This window comes from Choristoneura fumiferana, chromosome 5 (genome assembly GCF_025370935.1).
Source record: "Choristoneura fumiferana chromosome 5, NRCan_CFum_1, whole genome shotgun sequence".
Lineage (NCBI taxonomy): Eukaryota > Metazoa > Arthropoda > Insecta > Lepidoptera > Tortricidae > Choristoneura > Choristoneura fumiferana.
The window spans coordinates 21,958,935-21,980,254 of record NC_133476.1 but is presented as its reverse complement, the minus strand read 5'-3'; the positions used below and the strand labels follow the sequence as shown (position 1 = coordinate 21,980,254).

The following is a 21,320-nucleotide window of genomic DNA, read 5'->3' as shown; positions in this document are numbered from 1 at the left end:
CAACTTGCATATTATACGAGCTATTAAAAATAACGAATCTTGATTTTGTAGTTCTTTATTTTAACAAATAAGAAATAAAAACTTTAACAAAAATCGAGGAAACTGAAACACGCACCAGGGTGGAACCTTTTCGAAATAAATTTAGCTATGATTTCTTTGACAAATGTATTGGATGTCAGTATTAGTAGCTCAAAGGTTCCACGCTGTTAGCTATTCAGTTTTTTTAACTGTACAGTCAAGGAATTTATTCATAGGCCACCCCACCATGGAACTTTTTCAAAGGAAAAGTCATTACGACTCCTTGTTAATTAATGCGATGACACTATGACGTTAACTGTGAAATGGTTCCATGGTGGCCAATGAATTAAACTCCTTGACTGTGCGTGTACGTTCTTTTATTTTGGCCTTTGCAATGGTTTGAGAAAAAGGGAGAGTATCATAAAGTTATTGCGCAGTGAATAGACAAGTCTAACACCGTGCTACGGACGGGGCACAATCAAAAGATCTGCAGTATACAGCAGATGCACAGTAGTATAGTAAAATATTTAATAAAATAAAATTTGGATAACTCATGTCTTAAATCGAGTTTAGACATGGTTCGGGCTAATTCGTAGCCCATCATCTAGGAGCACGCGACACGGCGGCTGCTGCTAGATGCACAATGCACTCGATTTAGGACTATTGGTACAATTGTACCTTAATATTGGCATTGGCAAGACTGGTACTTGAATAAATAATAATGAGATGATTCGTATCGTGTTTGCATCCTCATGATAAAAAGGACGTGGGTTATCCGGGTTTTATTTCACTAAATATTGAGTCTCACGGTAGTTTCGTACTATAAAATGTTTTAACCGTGGCCCATCCCCGACGCGGCGTAACGCGAATGAGCCTAACTCCTCGATTCAGTCCCTACCGACGGCGTGCGTGGTCTCTGGCGCGTCGACCCTGATGACGCTGGCGGCGACGGCGAAGTACCCCTCGTACTCGGCCTGGTCGGGCGTCGTGTCGTAGTGGTAGTGGCCGCCGTCGCCGTGCGCGCCCCAGCCGTGGAAGTGCTGCACGCGCAGGTCCAGGCCCTGGCGCGGCGGGAAAAAACCGATAATGTTTTTAACTTTTACGATTCCCACTTATAACAGTTATAACTAATATTTCTCGGGAGGCCGATAGTTTAGTTGGGCTGTAATCAGTATAAAGATGTGTGCAATGAGGGCTATCGCGAATGAATTCGCCACTAGAGGCGCTAGTGTAGCGTGAGGTCTCCGAAATGTCAAATCTCATAGTTTTTGGGTGAGCTACGCGGGTTTATTTATAATTAGAATAATTTTGTGAATATTTTGCAATATCTGAAATTAATTATGGCAAATATGCGTTCCGGGGCAATGAATGTCTGTGTTTTGAGACAGTTTTGTCTTTCGGAAACCTTTGTCCTCCCTTTTTTCCGAACAAAACGGGGACTATGCAACACTGTGGCATACTCGATATTTTTATGGTACGGTTTTAAGGTGTATTAAATATGATTTTAATCTAAACTTTGTTTTCACGCCCGTTATAACAGACTTTGAAAGCCATACTTAAAAACCTCACGCAACAGTGCGCCATCTAGTGAGACAAAAAACGATAGCCCTCATTGCGTACACTATGACGATTCGCGGTCGTTATATTGTGCGCACTTGCATACATCTTTACACTGATTAAAGAGCCCAACTTAACTATCGGCCGATAGAAATGTCTGCGGTCTGTGGGTAGTATTGTGAAAAATGCTCCTTTCGAGGCTTAAAGACTCTCAAGACTTAACGACTTGCATCCATACGCATAAAATAAGCCAATTTCATTCTCAAGTATAGTGAGTCTTTAAGACTCTGGAGTCTTAAGGGTTCGAGTCTTTAAGCCTCGAAATGAGCGGTATCCACAACTCTGTCTGTGGGGCCTCTTAATCACGAAATTAATTGCTAAAATAAATCTAGATTTAGTAGTTAAACCTGTTCAGTTCCATACATTTTGACACTACTAAACTGAGCTTAACACTAACTCGAGATTTATGCGTTTCCAGCAAGTAGCCACTAGGTAAATATTGTTGATAGTCGATTGAGCTGGCACATAAATGGCGTCATCGCAAGGTTTGCCATACAATCTATGGGAGGGCATATTGTCATTTACCCTATTAGGGGAATAAGGGTTTTCACAGAGGCGAAATATCCTAGATTGCCTTATTTAGTTTTTTAACCAATCACGAGCAAACGTCAAACGGACCTCTCGATATTAACGCCATCTAGCGATGTTTCGCCTCATTAAGACAGTCGCCGATAGAAAGTTCGACGTTGTCGGGGCTACGTACGCACTATGCAGTTTTAGCGCGCCGTGTCTTTCTCTAGCGGTACTTTGAAGCCGTGGTGGCCTAGTGGTTTGACCGATCGCCTCTCAAGCAGAGGGTCGTGGGTTCAAACCCCGGCTCGCACCTCTGAGTTTTTCGAAATTCATGTGCGGAATTACATTTGAAATTTACCACGAGCTTTGCGGTGAAGGAAAACATCGTGAGGAAACCTGCACAAACCTGCGAAGCAATTCAATGGTATGGTGAAGTTCCCAATCCGCACTGGGCCCGCGTGGGAACTACGGCCCAAGCCCTCTTGTTCTGAGAGGAGGCCTGTGCCCAGCAGTGGGACGCATATAGGCTGGGATGATGATGATGATGACTTTGAAGAGGGACAGCACGCTAAGCCGCGCGTGGCCTGTGTTGACAGTACTGACCAGGTCCCCGGTGACGAGCGTGCCGACGTGCGAGATGGGCGCGCGCATCTCGAAGTAGTGCAGCCAGTTGTCGACGTCGGCGTCCGAGCAGATGGGCGCCGGCGCGAAGTCCGGCATCACGTGGTGCTTGACGCGCCCCGCGCGCAGCACGAACGCGCCGCCCAGCCCTAACGACAGAAGCGCTACTACGAAACTCGAAACTCGAACTTCGTATTGTATCGTCCCTCTCGCTCTAGTGTTAAATAGTATAAGTGTCAGAGGGACCGCACGACACGAACTTCGAGTTTCGAGTTTCGTAGTAGCCTTGCAGGCAACAACGCAACACCTACACTTTTTTGGTGACGGGACCCTTTCAGAAAACAATATTTTCTGAAGCCTAGGTATACTAGACCTAGTCAAAAACTGATCTAACATAGGTATATAAGTACCTAAGCGACCAAGATGAGCTCGAAGTTTTTTTTTGTTAAATCATATTTTTTTGAATTACTAAATAAAGATACGGTGAAGCCCTGGAGAGATTTTTCCGAGCTTGTTAGCCCACCCCCAGTAAGTATATATGAGGAATTTGCGGTGGAGACGATATCTCGGCTTAATTTCACTGAGCTAAAATTTAATCAAAAATGGCCATCGACCGTTCTTACCGACAACGTTGTCACCATAGTGCTGCTTCAGGGCCTCTCTGATGGCAGTGATGAAGTTCAGCTCGCCGATACGTTTTTTCACCACTACCTTGATCACCTGTAAAATATAAAAAACAAATTAGAACAGAGCTAGCGCGAGGCGGACACGTGCAGCGAAGGGTTTCGTTTAGGTCACTCGACATCGGCCTCTACTAAGGACTTCGCACTGGTGTTTGTTTGTTATCGTTATCACTCGAAACATTTGGAACAAGATGTTGTTGGTGCACTTTCAGAGATCCAAATTTCAGACGTCCAAGTACCTGTGGTGTAGTCTGATTAACGGGAGCAGGTGGTGGGAGTTGATATATTACGAGTTGTTAAGCATGTGAAGTTTTTGTGAATTTCTAGGGGGGTACAGCTGCTTCCTGCCCCTCTTGATAATGCCGTTGCCGGCGTCAATCTCAGACTGATAGCTTGAAATACCCTCTCACCTTGCCAGGTTTGCCCTCGCTCAGCAGATAGTTTCCAAGCAGCGCGGAGCGCGTCTCTTCGTTGGGCAGGCGGCGCTGCAGGTACCCGCTGGCGCCCTTGGCCGCGCCCACCGGGTGCACGGACACGATGCGGGTGCCCTGCTCCAGCGAGCCGTTGCGCACCGACAGGTTCACTATGCCCTGGAACACCCATACGGCAACTACATAAACCTCCAGTACTTCTATCGTATCGTACTACACGGAAAAAAACGGAACCAAGAATATTCATAGTCTCAAGAATATTGTTTAAATCCAAGTAATTATTTTCTTCAAGTAAGATAATAGTTTTAACCCAAGACAATATTTGTCTTCGTCCAATACAATATGGCGTCCGGCTATATACGAAATATTAGTCTTGACCAAGAGTATAGTGTCTTAATCTAACTAAGACATCCTTTTTTTCCGTGTAGGTACTCATAATTCAGTTTCTCTATTTACTCAGTGGTTTCAGACTAGCGTTTTATTTTCGCGTTTAAGCTCGTTTTTGGAAGCTCACGCATACGCACGTACAGGTGCGTTTTTAATTTCTTTGAAGTTTGAATACGCGCGTACGGTTTAATCTACCGCGCATGTAAGCACGTATGCCAAAAACGAATGTATCCGCGCAGAAAAAACGCTAGTCTGAATCCGGCGCTTACTCTAAATAAACTAGAGGATCGTGTACATGGTATTGAAACCAGTCGGCAATTATCAGCCAATGAGGGTTATCGCGAATGAACTCGCCGCTAGAGGCGCTAGTGTAGCGTCAGGTCTCCGAAATGTCAAATCTCATAGTTTTTGGGTGAGCTACGCGGGTTTATTTATAATTAGAATAATTTTGTGAATATTTTGCATTACCTGAAATTAATTATGGCAATTATGCGTTACGGGGCAATGAATGTCTGTGTTTTGAGACAGTTTTGTCTTTCGGAAACTTTTGTCCTCCCTTTTTTTCCGAACAAAACGGGACTAAGCAACACTGTGGTTTCTGGATATTTATATGGTACGGTTTTAAGGTGTATTAAATTTGATTTTAATCTAAACTTTGTTTTCACGCCCGTAATAACAGACTCTGAAAGCCATACTTAAAAACCTCACGCAACAGTGCGCCATCTAGTGAGACAAAAAACGATAGCCCTCATTCCATTGCTTGGCCCTCACAATGAGGGCTATCGTTTTTTGTCTATCTAGATGGCGCCACTGTTGCTTTTATTACGGGCGTGAAAACAAAGTTTAGATTAAAATCATATTTAATACACCTTAAAACCGTACCATAAAAATATCGAGCAACCACAGTGTTGCGTAGTCCCGTTTTGTTCGGAAAAAAGGGAGGACATACTTATCTCGGAAACTTCTTCTTTTTTTTCTTTTTTCGGAAACTTTTCCGAAAGACAAAACTGTCTCAAAACACAAACTTTCACTGCCCCGTAACGCATAATTGCCATAATTAATTTCAGGTAATGCAAAATATTCACAAAATTATTCTAATTATAAATAAACCCGCGTATCTCACCCAAAAACTATGAGATTTGACATTTCGGAGACCTCACGCTACACTAGCGCCTCTAGCGGCGAATTCATACGCGATAGCCCTCATTCCTACGGCCTGACGGGTTGTTGACCGAGATGGATAAAAAATGTACTGTTCGGCAGTCGGTCTGACCTCGCAGTTGACCCCGATGTATGGCCAGGGCCCGGCGCCGGCGCCGGCCAGCAGCGCGGGGTCGCGGCGCAGGTGCCGCAGCAGCGCCGCCAGGTCGTACACCTTATCGCGGCGCACCGTCGGCACCAGGAACGGCGGCCCGCCCACCTCCACCAGCTTCACGTCGCCGCACAACCCTGGACAACCAAGCGACCACATTTCAATATTGCGGTCACACTGTATTACTTTAATGCGTGCGTAACGCATGTGTTCCATGTGGAAGGAAAGTAGTAGGTACTGAAGATAGGAAAATTTACTGAAAAGGAACATTTTGTTAATTTTTAAAAAGATTTTAAACTTTTTTACTCTGTCGCATTGACACATTGACAATCTTGCATGGCGTTTAGTACGTGGCTGTAAAACGACAATGTACGAAAGTGTATAGCTATTTTTGATGCTGACTGTACACTTGCCACATGCGGGAATCGAAGCAACGGAAATTAGCTTAGTTTCCTTGCCCTTGACAGTATATATTTTATATTTAGTTATTATATAACCGCAATTACGTAAGGCTATGATTATTTGCCTACTCCAATATAACGAGTTATCAAAAACAGTGTCAGCATGCTAATTATCATGTAAACAAAAAGTAGATAGATACCTAGAACAACTGTTCACATTCGTTTCATTGCATGTCTTAGTACTTAGTTTGATTAATTATTAATGAGTAGGTAACTACTTAGTGTAATTTATTTAAACAGCTTTTAAATAGGTGATGTTAAAGAAGTAGTAATGTCGTCGAAATGTCAACTTGTTTTTTCCCGTAAAAAAAGAGGGTAGTTTATCCGTCCGATTGGTCATTGTGTAGTTGATTAGTTTGAATAGTTGTACCTGGTGAGGTGAGGGAGAAGGGTGCCTGGGTGAGGTCGGGGCTCTCCTCCGCCGACACCGCCACTGACTCGAAGTTCGTCTTCAGCGCGCGGGACAACACTAGAAGATGACTTGAGATTAGTAACCAAGTAACTTATAGCTAAATAGACTAGCGGACTTACAGGGACATAAGTACATTACAGATTTATTTTTGTATATAACTATATCCCTATCTGTGTATGTAAGTATGGGCCGTTCGATGGCCTATTGGAAGGAAGGTATTTTATTTTGTGGACGCTCGTCAAAACTTTTTACAAACAGTTTTAGTTGCTGTTTTATTTTTCCATAAAGTTACAACTTACCATTGACGATTTCTTCCAAAGGCGGCGTGTAAAGAGATTTCTCCTCGATCGGAACTTTCGTGTAGTCAACAGTCGCCATGCTAGAGAATAAGACAATAGGGAAATTATCACTCCTTGTTTTATCAACATACTTTAAGTTCAAGAGAACATACTTTCGTATTGACTCACCTTGCCTCCGAGCGACTCAAGGCCGCTCCATTCACAAGAGCGACACTCGAACAAACCCAGAACCAACTTACACGCATCTCAGCTGATTACTTAATTAATACAATTTTAAACTAAATGATATTGGGCCACTTTGTTTATGTAACAGGTCAGTGACCTTTTAATATATCAGAATAATACGTACGTTGCTGTGTTAAGTTTGGAAGTGGCTGAAGATGTTCTTATTCCGTCTTTTAATGCCTCGTATGTTTAGTGGGTGCGCGCGCGGCGGCGGCTGCGTGACCTGTGCGCCGGCGCCCGCTCTCAGATTCTCGGCGGCCATTATCTTTGGCTTGATATCTGTCGGTTTGCTTTCATCTGCATGCGGCTGTGCTCGCATTTTATCTTGTAATGTTGACCAGCTGTAGCTGTGAATGAGGATTGTCATCCATCTTTCCCTTTCTCATCCAGTCGAGTATAAAAATGATTACGATAAATGGACCTTTTGTTTTTCAAAATTAGTCAGAAAAGAAGTACCTAATATTTAGAAAACTACATATTTAGTAAATGAAAAAAAAAAAACAGAACAAACAAAGAATAACTAATCTACTTACTACAAATTCGCTACAAATTAATTACGACGGGATTGATATCCAGTGGTTAAAGAACCTGACTAAAAGCTTGAGGTCCCAGGTTAGCTCTCGGTAGGCCGCAGTATTTGTATGAAAAATAATTAGGTGTTTAATATATACATATTTAAGCAGGTATATTAATCCGTGGCCCCATAAGGCAAGTTTGGCTGACTTTGTGTTGAGACTAGGTAGGTCAATTGCTCCGTAGTAAATATTTATTTTTTATAATTCAAACTAACTGAGCTTGGTCTACTAATTTAACTAGTTTTTTTTATTAAGGTCAAAGAAAAGTTGCAATAAGTACAAGTTAATACTTTACATTTGTTTGTACCTACTCGGTAGCTAAAAATACGGAACCCTAAAGAGCGTAAGGCGCGTCTTAAAAATACGGAACCCTAAAGAGCGTAATGCGTGTCTTAAAAATCGATAGCTAACTACATGAGCCCATACATAGATAGATTAGATAGATAGATTTATTTATTACTCTTTGAAAATATACATTATAAACACATGTCAGGTAATTATAAGAAATTCACAAAAGGATCGTCAAATGTATACAAAAAAATAAAAATAGAATTCACAGTGTCAAATTAGAGTAAAATTAAATAATAATAATTTAAGGTAAAAACAGGAATATAAATCTATATCAAATTTATGAAATACTTATATGAACAATCAATTAAACAAACAATAAAATAATAAAAATGGAAGGGCAATAAAATTAAACAAAATAAAAAATTAGTTCACAAAACTGTGAAAAATATAATATATTTTATGAAGTCTATCATAACTTTTTTACAATTAATGGTACATCACGACGAGGCGAATGTGTTCAGCGAGTGATAAGGAGGTCACGTGTATGGGAATTTTAATAAAACTCATGTTCAAGGGTATTAGTATTGTTTATTATTGATATCAACTTAACTTATTACAACCGTTCAACTCAATATTGCGTCAATAAATAATGGATACATTTAGCGCATAAAAAGGTTCAAAACCATACTTTGGCAACAATACATTAAAATAAAACAGTTTACTTACAAAATAAAATAGTTTCCTTTGCAACTAAATCTAATAAAACAAAATAACAAGGAGAGCTGCTATTATTATAAGTACCTATTACTTACGTAAGCAAAAATCAAAAAATTCATTGATATCTCATTCGAGACTTTATTTTTTAGCGGCAGTCACAGGTTTTAAGGTTGAGGTAGGTTTTGCGTGTATAAATAAGTATTTCCAGTACTTTCCACTCAAATAACTAACAACAATAACGATGTATAGGCGAGTTAATAACATACATAAGCAAATAGTAAATAAATAAATAAGAAAGCAGATATGGTTAAAGTGAGAAAAGCTTTTCCATGTCAAAGTCTTTATGCCATTGACATAAGATTGATTTTTACTTGGCTTGTGTAAAAACTTTTTTCACTACATCTATACTTATTCCGCTAATGACAGCGTTCAGTTTCAATTCAAACAGGTAATATTAAAACATCCCTTTAACCTGCTAGTATACCGCTCTTATGTGTTTCCAAACAAGACACTGATTAAAACAAAAATACGCTGGAAATTGGACGAATATACGGGTTTTACACTTCACATTTTATCTTCTGGTGCCAAACAATAGCAACTGTATTTATATTTTAACATTCAAATGCCAATTAGGTACTAATTAATTTCACATAAAAAAATTTCATGTTTAAGCAATTTACGTCAAAAATGTGGCGTTTGAATAACATTTAGTACAGGCACCTTCATATAATTTCTACTCATTTATGTCGCACTCTATCATACATTATTTAAATGTATTATATTTTCATAACAATAAAGCATATAGCGTAAAAAGAACTGATTAGTGAGTTACCCTTACGAGTGTTTCCAGCGGGTGATAAAAAGATAAGTAACATACATATTAAGTCATCGTCAATCGTATATCACAGCGTAAGATATTTCACTTTGTTCGTCTCATTATTTTGCCGCTCTACGCCAAAAAGCGATAAAAGTATTACATAACATTTCATTAAAAAACCAGCCAAGCGCGGGTCGGACTTGTACTCAGTATTTATAAGAAAATCAAAGTTATTTCAGATCAGTGATTTTCGATCTTTTTTCCTTGTGTTGTGAGGCCTACATCCTGCCAAATTTCATAACCCTATGTCAACAGTGCTTCGTCTGTTTGATGTCCGAAAAATTATTTTAATATTCAGGTTCTCATCGAGAAACGTTCCCAACGCTCAATTACATAATTCCGTAATGTATCATTAGTTGTTTCTATCCCGAACGAGCGATATTCTTATTGTTTATTACATTAACACACCGCCACCCTATAGGAACTCCTGAAGAGTTGAACTGTTACTGTATGCCGCTACCGCTTTCTGGCGTGAGGCAACACTTGTCCTCGCTCGCGTACACAAAATATAATCATTCATTATTCAAAATACTCTCAGCAAACTCAAGAGCGAATTTCGCTCGTTTCGCTTGCACAACTCTAAGGCGGATCCAGTTTCGTCTCAGTCCGATACGTCGAATAAATATGTCAAAGTACACGTGATCACTAAAACTATCACATTCACAGGACAACCATAATATTTACAATGAAGTAACGCAAACTATTCTACCACACGCAGATCATAAGTCATTAAATGACTATACTAAGGACTTAAGGACTGTCTTAATCTAGACTACTTAAAATACAGGCTGTATAATGAATATGTCTGTTCTTAAAGTGATGGTTCCTCGACGCGATGGCGCATGGCGACAGCACGAGCTTGGAACGGCTAACATAGAGACAGCGACTCGTTTTATCGCGATGAACATTACGGCTAAATTAGTAGAAAGGAGTTGCACTAAACGACAAGCAAGGTAATGCATATAGTTCCAATTGTCCTTAGGGTTACCAGGTGTGCGACTTTAACCGGACATGTTTGGTTTTTACGGACGTGGCCGGCCTGTCCGGCTTTCCTTTGGTTTTTTGTGTGGCTGCCACGCCAGTCGAGAAATTTAGATAGGTATTTTTTTATTATTTAATTTGTCCGGCCTTAAATGTTTTTTTTTGTTTTGTGTTTTTAGACCTGACAACTCTTATCGTGCTACTAGTTCAGCTATGCTGCTTGTTATATTGTATAGTGTCTGCGCCGTCGCTATATTCCACAGTGTTGAGGCACCTTAATATTCTGATATTATCAAATTTACAAATTTTCGTCCAAGTACTGATTTTATGAAATGTGTCACAACAATTCTTATAACTTTAAAAATTGTTAATAAATAAATAAGATACGAAACCTTATCCTAAATGCTTAAAGCTAAAGTAGGTCTTGTGATGAGTCGTTGTAGAGCGCTGTGATGTAAGGCAGTTTTGTAATACTTGGTTATTGGTTGCCTTTTCTTTTTGAACTGAGTTAATCCTACTACCGAAATATAAAGTATTAATCTAAGACCTGTTGTTATTTTTTTAATCGTAGGCTTACAAAAAAAAGCTAAAACTGCATTGAATTATCGACCCTATTTTTAGAAATGCACTTATTACTGACATTCATAACGCGTCGCGCCACACTCAACACGAACATGCTTATAGAAAATATGTAGGTACTAGTCAAAAACACAACATTGGAAATTCATCGAAGTTCTAACTTTTTTTGTATAAACATACTTAGTCTGCGATTAAGACAAAAGCAGGTAATATTGTATACATATACAATGACTTCGTATTCCAGTAATGTTACTGATAAGATCTTATCATCATCTTAGCCTACATACGTCCCACCGCTGGGCACTGGCAGGGTAATCAGAGGGATTTGTGCCGCAGTTCCCACGCGGGCACAGTGCGGATAGGGAATTCCGAAATATCGAAAATACAAACTGAAACATAGATGCACAGAAAAACCAGAAAAAGAGATCAGCGCTGGGAATCGAACCCAGGACCACAGCATTCCGTGCTCCACACACCACACTCCAAAAACCAATCTTAATTCCGAAATACTCTGAAGTGCCAGCCCGGGCTCGAACCCCCTGGCTACTGCGGCGTAATGTTACCCAGCTCAGTTCAAATAGTAAAAACATTGTGATGTGCGTAATATTAGAATACTTAGTCGGATCATTGAGCGTCGTGTCTTTTACGTTATCCGTCGTGAGGAATGTTATTTCAGACTAATTTAATCATGGTAAAATCCATTCATTATTACAATGTTCCCGTGTATTCAGTATTGTTTCAAGAAACTCTATTCTTAAGCTCATTATAAGTTCTATTTCCCTACCGATTTGCCGACAGTAATGTTCAAGATTTTATGTAAGTTATAGGTAGTCATCGGGTTAATAATGTCGTCCATAATCTTATAACAGTTTATCAAATCATTTACTTTATTCTGTGCCAGATATACCAGGCATGGGTATTACTAAGTTTATTGTTCCGATTATTATGAACCTGTACGTTAATCTCCGATCTCATTTTAATGTCAAAAGTAAACACCTTTGTCTAGTGGCGAAGTAGGAAGTAATTAAAGGATGATATTTTTGAGTCGCCGGGATTACCTCCAATCAATGAACGCTTGAACATACTTTATTTGTCCCTTTCACATTCGTATTTGACCGAGATAGACAAAACATAATTTGGTTACGTAAATTTGTAACTTTTTATGTAGTCGTAAGCCGTGGTGGCCTAGTGGTTTGACCGATCGCCTCTCAAGCAGAGAGTCGTGGGTTCAAACCCCGGCTCGCACCTCTGAGTTTTTCGAAATTCATGTGCGGAATTACATTTGAAATTTACCACGAGCTTTGCGGTGAAGGAAAACATCGTGAGGAAACCTGCACAAACCTGCGAAGCAATGCAATGGTGCGTGTGAAGTTCCCAATCCGCACTGGGCCCGCGTGGGAACTACGGCCCAAGCCCTCTTGTTCTGAGAGGAGGCCTGTGCCCAGCAGTGGGACGCATATAGGCTGGGATGATGATGATGATGATGTAGTCGTAGTAGTCGCTTGTTACCCACTGCCAGTGGTTAACAGCTACCGATGGCATTGACAAATGGTTTGATCACTTTCACAGCGTGTGGCTCGGACGAAGCGCTTAACTTGCTTACTATGAACTTAAAACAATTATTTTGCTCTCCCGCGATTAGGTTGATATAGACCTCCGCTAAGTAACGCCTGATTCAATAAATTATTTCGCTTCCACTATTTTATTTACAACATATCCGCTACCTCCGTAGCCTTCCTATTCTCACTTGTCAAGTGTCTTATTTAATCTTACCAACACCATCTCGCATGGTCAGCCAAATAAATCGTCTATCGATTTTTATACAACCATCTGTCAAATGAATATGACGCTAAAGTCAAATTTCCAAGATGAGAGACATGTCTGTCACTTATCGGCATTATTGTTTTACGTGCAAGCGATAACTAACTTTAGGTAGGCTACTTATTTAGCTGACACTTAAGTGGGACTAAAGCCAACAACATAGCTCGAAGAACATGCAAATTGAAGTAGCATTGGGCCACATCGCTCTTAGAACAGATAACCGTTAGAGGAGAAAAGTCCTCGAGTGACATCGAACCGGAAGACGAAGCGTCGGCATGCCACTAGATGGACTGATGACGCGAGAGTTGCGGGCAACCCGTGCTAGCGGTGAGTTGTCGTTCGTTGTGGCATTCTAATGCCTAGTTTAGACTTGCAAGAAAAATCGTGCCAGTCGTATTAAAGTACAATTCAATAGAATCTGACAATTTTCTACATATTTAAGACACCCTATCGTGGCCACACTTGATTATATATGTCCCTGTTGTTGCAATTATCATCTAAAAGGAATCAAAAAAGAATAATAGTCACATCACAAAGACTTAGGCAGCCCGGTGTTTATATTAGTAGGCTGGAAGTGTCTACAGGATTGTCAGATTCTATTGAATTGGAGTTTACATTGCGGCGCTAAATTGGCCACTTGAAACTAGTTTGCTTTGCGGCCTCGTAATGTACTGCAACTTGCGTTGATACTGGACTTTGTCGTGGACGACTTCCGGCTGATGAACAACAAGTTGGAAAGTTCAAAGTTGTCGTTTACGGTTGCGAGTTGGGCGGCAGCGTGTGCGCATGCTCCTTGTGCAGGCGGCGCGCGTACGCGGCGTGTCGCGCCAGCCAGGCGGCCAGCTCGGCGCTGTCGCACTGCACGCGCGGCCGCCGCACCGCCTCGCCGCCGCCCCCGCCCGCGCCGCCCCGCCGCCGCCCCGCCCCCGCCCCGCGCACGCCCAGCTCCACGTAGTACGCGCCGCCCGAGGTCACCGCCGCGCACGATACCAGGTTGCTGCGACATGAAACACCATTTTAATACATTATTTGGCAAAAAAAATAATAATACAGCATTACAGTAAAACCAATGCGCTGTAAAATTCAAATTAAAAAAAAAAAAAAAAAAAAACGGAACGAAAAAAAGTTATTTTGGAATTATCTCACATTATCATCAGTATCTGGGTGAAAGAGCTTACATTTTGTTAAATCATATTTGCTATTTTAAGGGGCTGTTTCACCATCCATTGATTAGTGTTAACTGACGGTTAAATGTGATGCCGTCTCCGTCTATTCGAACAAAACAAATAGAGACGGCATCACATTTAACCGCCAGTTCTAATCAATGGATGGTGAAACAGCCCCTATTTATGGTGGTTCAACAGTATTTACTGTTGAACCACCATGCTGATGACAAAGCTATTGAAATTATCGATCTTATTATTAATATACAAGAATTGCTCATTTAATGATATACCTAACAAGTAGATTTTAAATAATTTATTGAATCAGGCGTTACTTTGCGGAGGTCCATATCAATGAACTAAAATAATTTCCTTGCTCACCCGCGACCTTACGATAACTAAGCTTATGCAAAATATGCGTGTTCATGCAGTTCCTCCACCTCCACACTGTAAGAACACACACAAATCACACAAACACATCTATCACCACCACCACACTACACTGAATAGATAGTAGATTTAAAATAGGGGGGAGGCGGTACCTGAGGTGCGTCTCCATGACGACCTGCGGCTGCTGCTGCTTGAGCGTGAAGATACGCAGGTGCGTGGCGGACAGCAGCGCGCGGATGTCGTGCGGCGCGGCGCGCACGGCGCGGTACGCCAGGAAGCCCTCGCCGTACTCCGCGCCGTTCAGACGGTACAGCAGCGCCGCGCCCGCCGCCTCCACACAAACACATATTAATGTTACCAACTATCTACATTTTATAAAAATTTCATCCAAATCCGTCCACCCGTTATCCTCACTTGAGGACATAAAAAAAATATAATTCGAACTTTACTTGATTGGTGTTCAGTTCAAATTCAGGAGGATAGCATAAAGAAGTGACAATTGAGACCAGATTACAAACTAGCATAATACTGGTTTTTAATTTAGGTACTAAAATTATTTCTCTGTACAATTCAAGAACTGCGGCACAAAGCGAGGAAGAATACGTCACAGGCACTAGGCAGTTCCAGCGCTTCTATCAGCAGTCAGCAGGTTGTAAGCACCGGTCGCTACCTGGTCGGGGTCGTATCGGGGCAGCAGGCCGCCGGGCCCGGCAGCGCAGCGCGGGTCGCGCGCGCGCGCCGGCAGCCACTTGTCGGCGCGGCGCGAGGAGTCCCTCAGCGCGGCCGCGGTCTCCGTGGCCAGGTCCAGCACGCCGATGACGGGCTTGGTGACCGTGCCCACGAGCCCCTTGCCCACGCCGGCCAGCAGCCCCGGCAGCCCCTCCGCCGCCGCGCCCTCGTAGCTGTGCTTCACCAGCGACGTCATTCCGCCTGCCACACACACACTCAATCAACTTTTTAGTGTGGCTTGTTGCCATGGTAACGAATTTTGATTTACCTATTAAAAGTATGATTTTAAGCAGTACAAATCCACTCTTTAGGAGTTGTGACAGTTTTAAGGCAATTTCTTCAAGGCTCATCACCTAAGCGTGCTAATAGAAGTTAATCACTGATTAACTTTTAATTCAAGAGTTACGGGACAGAATAACAATACTAAAAAGTTGATTCTCCCACGAAACAAAAGTTTAAGCGAATAACTTCGAAGTAAGATAGAATATTTAACACCACGAAATCGCGAAACAGCAAAAAAATTAGAGGTGTAGAAATATCTATACACAACCATAGCGTCAAATATAACATGTATAAATCGACCTTATTGTTAATGGCATAAAAAATGTATGCCCTTGACTGTAGTCATGTTTCATGATTTGTAGTAATTTCGATTTGATTTGACAGTTGTTCAGAAAAACTTTTTTTTTATAAAATAATGGCTTGTGTCCGTTTGGACAATTCTGCCAGCGTTAAGAGAAAAACTTTGGTGTAATTGAATTGATCGCTTTCGGTACGGTCAGTCAAGAAATGCTAGGTTAAACCAAACTGATGGTTGGTTTTTCTTTTTATAATAAACTAGCTTTTGCCCGCGGCTTCGCCCGCGTGGAATTCGGTTATCGCGCGCTGTTCCCTCGGGAACTTTGCATTTTTTCGGGATAAAAAGTAGCCTATGTCACTCTCTGGCCCATAAAATATGTCTATGCCAAAAATCACGTCGATCCGTCGCTCCTTTTCGACGTGAAAGACGGACAGACACACACACAAACACACACACTTTCGCATTTATAATATTAAAGTATGGATTTTACCGAGTATGCCGAGCGTGAGGCCGCGCAGGCCGGCGGCGAGGTGCGCGCCGGTGGCGCCGCTGCGGATGCGCCGGCGCGTCTCCTCGTGCGCCTCGTCGCCCACCACTCGCTCCAGACCGTCGCCCAGCGATTCTGTACACAAAAACAGTACACTACGGCCGCTGTCACATTAGTACCCGACATGAGATTGCCGCCTGCAAACGAAATCTTCTTGACAGTCGAAATGAAGAACAGAATGTTTAGCTTCAGTAAAACATCTTTATTTTTACACTTTAACTATAGACCTTTCGTTTCCTACCTCATACCGTGCGTCATTTCATATCTCGCATGGCTCTCGGTGGAAAATGAATTTCTATCTACATTCTTTATACGGGGCCGCGTTCAGCTTGATGTTCATTGACTGCTCAAAAACCACTTCAGAAGCGAGCGCAGCACCAGACGAGTTGCTATTTACACATGTGTACCTCTCGTGACTTGCCTCGTGAATTAATAATAATAATTGTCTCGACGCTCGCGCGTGATCGCAAACAGGCCATGAAGGAGTGCCAGTTTGTTCTATGTGTTGGTGTTTATTACGAACCGGTGACTTTGGCGGCGGAGTTGGAGATGCCGTGCGTGACGTTCTTGAGCAGCGCGCCGACGTTCCCCTCGTAGATGAGTCCCGACACGCCCTCCGACACGTCCGCCACGAAACCCAGCGGGTTGCCAAGGAAGTCCACCGAGCCCAGGATCTTCGCCGCCTGCCATTTCAATTCCTGACAGACAACAATCAAATTAATCCAATATGAACATATATTAACCTATGAAAGATGCCTTTATCAAATAACTGAATATGAAAATTTCACTATATTTTAAAGCATGTTCTGTGTGTTTTTTAAATCCCTTTTTTATAGTGCCCAATTCAAAAGTTACGAATGCAAGACAGGCCAATTGAATGTTTATTATGCCAATTAAATACGGTGAGTCGAAGTCATCAATCGTTTAAAGCCATGTTATAACAGAATAGTACATACAGCCCAAGAGTGTACGCGTAGTTGCACGTACGGACATGGCGTTCCTGGACACGCGTACGAAAAATGTACGTAATACATACGTCCTTGAAGTGCTTGAGCATCTGTCTTGCGAGGTATGGCGCGGGCTCGAAGGGGTGCGCGCGCGCGAAGGGCTCCAGCTCGACGGCCGCGTCCTCGAACTTGATCAGCGTCAGCCCCAGACGCCGCTTGAGCGCCGCCAGCTCCGACTCCAGCTTGCTCGCCGTCATCATCGACAGGCGGATCTGGAGGAACAGGGGTTCACTCGTTCAAAGCCAATACATGTTTATTCGATTCAGGATGTAACAAGCATTTATTTATGTACGTCAAAAATCTACCAATGGTTCAGGAACCAACTCAGTGGAGAAGAATCCCGGAAGAAATCTAACAAAATATACTTTAAAAAAAAAATTCTTTTTTTCCTCTTCATTTATATTCATTTATAGTTCTTTCGAAATTTACTTTAAATATAAGTCAAGCCCAAAAACTATAATTCCAGGGGGTTTACGAAACGTGACTAGCATTATTGAACGTCAAGTCAAGTCTAACCTTTGCTTTTGACAGCTGAATGCATTCCAAGAAAAATAAACAATAATTGAAAGTAAAAATAAAATAATTACAGTCACCAGCATTAATATCTACCACAGCGGAGCAAAAATATCTGACACGCCCTTCCGGCCCTAGAAATAGAGTCGTATTAGATATTTATGCACGCTTGTTGTGTCAGATATTGGTGCTGGTGAGTGTACACACATAATAAATAATTTAAAAACTTAAATATAAACTAAATAATCTAATTAAAAGTATAATAGTAAATTAAATGTTGAACAGTCCCTGTGGTATGCTGTCCTACAGGCTGGCAGCATTTCCTAAATACATACTCGTAAATAAGTAAATTTGAAAAAAAAAAATGGTTATTGCAAAACCCTTATACGAGTATAGTCTACATATGCGGCTGAGTGCCGGCAGAGGCGAGCCTGTACGCGCGTCGGTTACCTGGCTGGGTATGACCTTGATGAGCGCGAAGTAGTACCGGCGCTTGTGCAGGGCAGTGACCTCGTCCAGCATGCGGCGCGTCTCGTAGTCGGCCTCGTCGGGCTCCTCGCGGGCCGCCTCGTCCGGCGGCGCCGCCCACCACCACAGCTTCAGGATCAGCCTGACAACACACACGGCGCCGGTACACTCACCAGCTCCAATATCTGACGCAACTAAGCGTGCATAAATATCTGACACGACCCTATTTTTGTCAGATATAATTGCACGTTCCGCTGAGGCAGATATTAATGCAGTTGACTGTACGAAACCACTCATACGTCACACTTCAGACTACCCGTGACCACGGCCGTTGCAATTTGACCAAAACGCCGAGAATTTAAAAAATATTCCATTTACGAATGGACATCCTGGCGTCTTTACCCTTATGTTGGTAGTATTTTACTGGCCCGCACGAAGCGGTTGGCTTCATCTTTCCTGATGCGAACTGCTAAGGAACGGAACTCGCTCCCGTCGTCTGTATTTTTAGATACAACCTAGGACTATTGAGAGTTAGAGTATATAGGCTGTTACTGAACCAGTGAGATACACCTTCAGCCTCATCTCCACTTTTATCAAGTGAGATAGGGGCCAATCACAGGTCTGTTTTTTCATCTAGTGATAAATGCAGATGAAGCCAAAGGTATATCTCACTAGTTTATTCACAGCCTATTTACTGAATAAAATAGCGATTCACGTTGTGTACACGGTTTTGAGTTAGCAGCAGTAATATCTGAGTGACCTCTCCTCGAGCCGTATGGCGAGCGGGCGCAGCGCCACGACGAAGTGCTTGAAGAAGAGCGCGTTGTAGCGGCGCGCCGGCGCCGGCAGCAGCTCGGCCGCCGCGTGCAGCGCCGGCACCGCGCCGTCGCCCGGCAGGCAGTACAGCAGCACCGGGCTCGGCGTGCCCAGCAACTGGGGACACACAATATTGTTGCAACTGACTTCCAAAATGTACGAAGGCAATTTAAACGAGTCGCGTGAGCTTATAACACGAGTATAGCGAGGGTTCTAAGCCCAAACGAGTTGGGAATAACCAACGCAATAAGAATATTAAAACCGTTGGCTTAGAGAGAAAACCTGCTAAATTAAAATTTACCGATATTCTATTTTGAACTTACGGACATTATGTTATGTTATACAATTTCAAATTAAACTTTTCTTGAAATGGATTAAGTAAGTTTAAGGTCTCCTCAACCCTATCTACGCGGAATCGGCTTTAGCCTATCAAAAAACTCTTTATGCCCATATTGTTCACACAATAAGAGCGAAAATGACGTCGATAGCCACAGCCGCTTTTTCACTCTTTTTATATGGGCATAAAGCGTTATTTAGTGGGCCAATTCTGTGAAATAATAACATTTCTGCTAATATTCATAAAATATCAAGTTCCCAGAGACAGCGTGGCCTCTTTATTCACACTGTATGGTTGTCAAGTAGTAAAGCCGTGAGTCACCTGGTTGTCCCACTGCATGTCCTGCACCTGCAGCGCGAGCTGCGCGGCGCCGGCGGCGGCGGCCACGCGCACGCGCACGGCGCTGAACAACGCGTGCACCAGCTCCTGCGCCGGCGCGCGCGCCACCAGCGACACCGACAGCCCCGCCAGCGACACGCCCACCTCCCACTCGCATGGCGGACCGTTCTCCTCCTCCTCCGTGTCTGCTGTCTCGCCCTCGATCCAACCGGAATCCTAGACGAAAATATTTGTACAGAGCTTGCTCACGCGGATTCTGAGGCCATATGATCAGATGCAGGCCATCTTGTAACGAGGTACGCATTCCGTTATTGTACATATACTTGAACACTTACAGCCTTATTCATAAAAAGTTAGAGCCTTCTTGAAGGCTCCTTGAAGGCCCGATGCTAAAAAACATGATTCATAAACGTCTGTTAGCGCTAATCAGTCGATCAAGGCTCTGCTAAGTCACAAAATGGCCGCCACAAGTTTGAACAGCTGACTTTGACAAGAGCAAAAACCTTATCGAAGATATTTATAGCGAAGGCAGGGCTACGCAAAGATTTAAAAAAAAACAGAAAAATTTATTTTCAGGAATTTGTATTTAAAAATCCTCTAAATTAGCAACAATAAATATGAAAAAAAAAATAAGGATGATTAACATAATTATGGCTTTTTGCACAACATAAAACGGCGGCGGGAAAACAAACATCTCGCTTTTTATTTTTTTTCCTGCTAATTTTGCTGTCACTGCTGTCAAAATTTTTTTTTTTTAATTATCGATTAGGCCATTTTTTGTCTTTGATTTGTCAAGGTGGCCAACATGACGCGTCTAATCCGTCTATCAGCAGCTCAACAACTAGCAGACTGCTAGCAAGCGTTTATGAATCATACTTCTTGACAACCGTCTAACAAGCTTAATCAGTCTGCTAAGTAACAGACCGATCAAACCTCAATTAAGGATTTTTTATGAATAAGGCTGTTAGTCTTTCTCTCCTACGGAGTACCAGAAACTGTTATTCTAGACAATGGTCCTCAATTCACAAGTCAGGAAATTATTGATTTATAGACAATGGTTCTCAATTCACAAGTCTGGAAATTATTGTTTTATTAAACCTCTCCACTGTATTTACTTGTGGACAGTACCGTGGTGTATAATGCACCTTAGATACTTGATAGGTTTCGAAAAAATCAGTAATTTCCTGTCCTCATCCGATACCGTTTCACAGAGAGAAATGGTATCCGCGAATGTAACTTCAAATGCGTTAGAAGTGAAGGCTTCACAAATTGGCCAAAGAATTGTTAAGGTAATGCAAAGTCCAGCCGAGCTGACACCTACAAATAACACTTTGATATTAGACTTTCATTGAAAGCTACATAATAAAATTTGCAAACGTCGCAATACTGATTTCATCTAAGTCGAGAGTGTACAAATGTACCGCAAGTGCTGCGAAAGTGGGAACATTATATGTACTGCTTTAATGACTCCTCGCCTCGTGGAGCATTGACGTGTGGTAGGACACCAATAGGGACCGAGGGTGAAGACTCAGAAATCGGTCTAAAAGCGACGGATTACATTAGCATCGGGGATATTTGATGGGAAAGCCTCAAGCCAAAAGCACAATGGAA

The 21,320-nt window shown here is 42.2% G+C and overlaps 3 protein-coding genes across 4 annotated transcripts in view; 1 reads left to right on the top strand and 2 right to left on the bottom strand.

Moving 5' to 3' along the window:
- Positions 1-21,320, top strand: part of LOC141428434 (uncharacterized) — a 314,383-nt gene that overhangs the window by 191,639 nt on the left and 101,424 nt on the right. The window lies entirely within an intron of this gene.
- On the bottom strand, positions 40-7,211 carry LOC141428429 (ester hydrolase C11orf54 homolog). Of its 2 annotated transcripts, none has more exons than XM_074088425.1 (8): positions 7,104-7,211; positions 6,755-6,834; positions 6,414-6,512; positions 5,544-5,719; positions 3,863-4,042; positions 3,393-3,489; positions 2,752-2,918; positions 40-1,079 (listed from the first exon to the last, which is right to left on the bottom strand). In XM_074088425.1, the coding sequence occupies exons 2-8, from the start codon at positions 6,831-6,833 to the stop codon at positions 906-908; spliced, it is 972 nt and encodes a 323-aa protein (XP_073944526.1). In that variant the 5' UTR covers position 6,834; positions 7,104-7,211; the 3' UTR covers positions 40-905. The 2 variants fall into 2 exon arrangements, with proteins under 2 accessions (XP_073944526.1, XP_073944525.1); XM_074088424.1 differs by lacking the exon at positions 7,104-7,211 and adding an exon at positions 6,923-7,087.
- Vps13D (vacuolar protein sorting 13D) overlaps positions 10,967-21,320 on the bottom strand; it is a 75,054-nt gene continuing 64,700 nt past the window's right edge. The window contains 9 exon segments of the mRNA XM_074087337.1: positions 10,967-13,817; positions 14,526-14,704; positions 15,044-15,303; positions 16,173-16,304; positions 16,753-16,927; positions 17,266-17,448; positions 18,200-18,359; positions 18,978-19,150; positions 19,692-19,925. Coding sequence (XP_073943438.1) covers positions 13,574-13,817; positions 14,526-14,704; positions 15,044-15,303; positions 16,173-16,304; positions 16,753-16,927; positions 17,266-17,448; positions 18,200-18,359; positions 18,978-19,150; positions 19,692-19,925 — 1,740 coding nt within the window. The 3' untranslated portion in view covers positions 10,967-13,573.

Bases quoted from the DNA above. Each gene is read 5' to 3' on its own strand.
- LOC141428429 (XM_074088424.1), bottom strand. From the start codon at position 6,999: ATGCGTGTAAGTTGGTTCTGGGTTTGTTCGAGTGTCGCTCTTGTGAAT. The intron at 6,513-6,754 runs GTAAGTTGTAAC...GTCATCTTCTAG, and splicing joins TTTGGAAGAAATCGTCAATG to TGTTGTCCCGCGCGCTGAAG. The intron at 2,919-3,392 runs GTAAGAACGGTC...TTCTGTCGTTAG, and splicing joins CTATGGTGACAACGTTGTCG to GGCTGGGCGGCGCGTTCGTG.